The 1,918-nt window shown below is 48.5% G+C and overlaps 1 protein-coding gene across 1 annotated transcript; it reads left to right on the top strand.

Moving 5' to 3' along the window:
* Positions 1-604: 604 nt before the first annotated feature.
* LOC135577905 (olfactory receptor 14J1-like) lies at positions 605-1,665 on the top strand. The gene has a single exon (XM_065048022.1). The coding sequence runs from the start codon at positions 694-696 to the stop codon at positions 1,663-1,665; it is 972 nt and encodes a 323-aa protein (XP_064904094.1). The 5' UTR covers positions 605-693.
* The last annotated feature ends 253 nt before the right edge of the window (positions 1,666-1,918 follow it).

Below are 1,918 nucleotides of genomic sequence, written 5' to 3'. Positions count from 1 at the left end.
GAGACTGCTCCTGCTGCTGTTTGGATTATGTTCAACACCTGAGGTGAAACACTTTTTCTATGGTATAGTGTGCTTTAAGTTTATATAGAGGAATGTTTTATCTGGGGAAAACCAGGAGAAGAATACACATACAAAGGCATACAGACATTTTGAGAAGGATGAGAATATTGGTTTCAACTAAGTAGATATGCGAATTTTAAATAACAAAAATAAGCTATAGGAGAGAAATTAATCCAGAAACATGTATGGGTAGGTCTTTACTATCACAACTGCCATGTTAGTCAATGAAAAACATTGAAAAAAACCATGAAAAACAAGAACGCTCCGCAATGAATATGGAGGGAGGTGTAAAAAAACCTGGAAAGCCCAAACTACCTTCACCATCTCTGTTCCTTATCACTGGGAAAGCAAGTGCTGACAGCCCTTCTGTATTAGCAGAACCAGGACAGTCCCCACCGTTCCTGTGGCCCCACTTCTGCAGAGCTGGGCTGACTTATCGACGGCCCATGGGCAGAGCCCCTGCTCTTGGTTGCACATTTTCCAGCACCAAGCAGGGCTATAGCCACAGTGCTGGAGAAAGTTCTCCTAGGAAAAGAAAAGGGTGTCTGTGTGTGACAGGGGAGGGTCTATGGGACTTGGTATCATTTTTGTCGCAGAACTCTTCCCTGGCTTCTCACTGTCTTTTTTTTCCTCATGACAGCGCCCCATGCTCAGGAAAAGCAAATGTCCAACAGCAGCTCCATCACCCAGTTCCTCCTCCTGCCGTTCACAGACACACGGGAGCTGCAGCTCTTGCACTTCTGGCTCTTCCTGGGCATCTACCTGGCTGCCCTCCTGGGCAACGGCCTCATCATCACCACCATAGCCTGGGACCAGCACCTCCACACCCCCATGTACTTCTTCCTGCTCAACCTCGCCCTCCTCGACCTGGGCTCCATCTCCACCACTGTTCCCAAATCCATGGCCAATTCCCTCTGGAACACCAGGGCCATCTCCTACACAGGATGTGCTGCACAGGTCTTCTTTGTATTTTTCTTGCTTAGTGCAGAGTGTTCCCTTCTCACAGTCATGTCGTACGACCGCTATGTTGCCATCTGCAAACCCCTGCACTACGGGACCCTCCTGGGCAGCAGAGCTTGTGTCCACATGGCAGCAGCTGCCTGGGCCACTGGGTTTCTCAATGCTCTGCTGCACACAGCCAATACATTTTCACTGCCCCTGTGCAAGGGCAATGCCCTGGGCCAGTTCTTCTGTGAAATCCCCCAGATCCTCAAGCTCTCCTGCTCACACTCCTACCTCAGGGAACTTGGGCTTCTTGTGGTCAGTGCCTGTTTAGCTTTTATGTGTTTTGTGTTCATTGTGGTGTCCTATGTGCAGATCTTGAGGGCCGTGCTGAGGATCCCCTCTGAGCAGGGACGGCACAAAGCCTTTTCCACCTGCCTCCCTCACCTGGCCGTGGTCTCCCTGTTTGTCAGCACTGCCTTGTTTGCCTACATGAAGCCCCCCTCCATGTCCTCCCCATCCCTGGATCTGGTGGTGTCTGTTCTGTACTCGGTGGTGCCTCCAGCAGTGAACCCCCTCATCTACAGCATGAGGAACCAGGAGCTCAAGAATGCCATAAGGAAACCGATGACTGTTTGCTTTCTAAAAGCAGTCATGAGCTGACCTCTTTCTTCTGCATGTTACTTGTAATATAACTCATAAACAGCTCAGCCTGAGTTTTGTAGGGTTTTTTGTTTTCTTTGGTTTTCGCTTTTCATGGTTTTATTAATGCTCTCCACAAGCAAAATCATTTATCATCTTATGTCTATGTATATATCTACCTGTCTCATGTGACCCATAATATTTGTGTAAATGCAGAGCTGTACTCTCTGTGTCTTTAAATGAAATGAAGGACCCTGCACAGCCTTGTTTGCCC

This window comes from Columba livia, unplaced genomic scaffold, assembly GCF_036013475.1.
Source record: "Columba livia isolate bColLiv1 breed racing homer unplaced genomic scaffold, bColLiv1.pat.W.v2 Scaffold_178, whole genome shotgun sequence".
Classification (NCBI taxonomy): Eukaryota; Metazoa; Chordata; class Aves; order Columbiformes; family Columbidae; genus Columba; species Columba livia.
The sequence above is the reverse complement of the archived record's forward strand: the minus strand, read 5'-3'. Positions and strand labels throughout refer to the sequence as shown.

Excerpts from the sequence above, each read along its gene's own strand:
- LOC135577905 (XM_065048022.1), top strand. The coding sequence starts at position 694 with ATGACAGCGCCCCATGCTCAGGAAAAGCAAATGTCCAACAGCAGCTCC.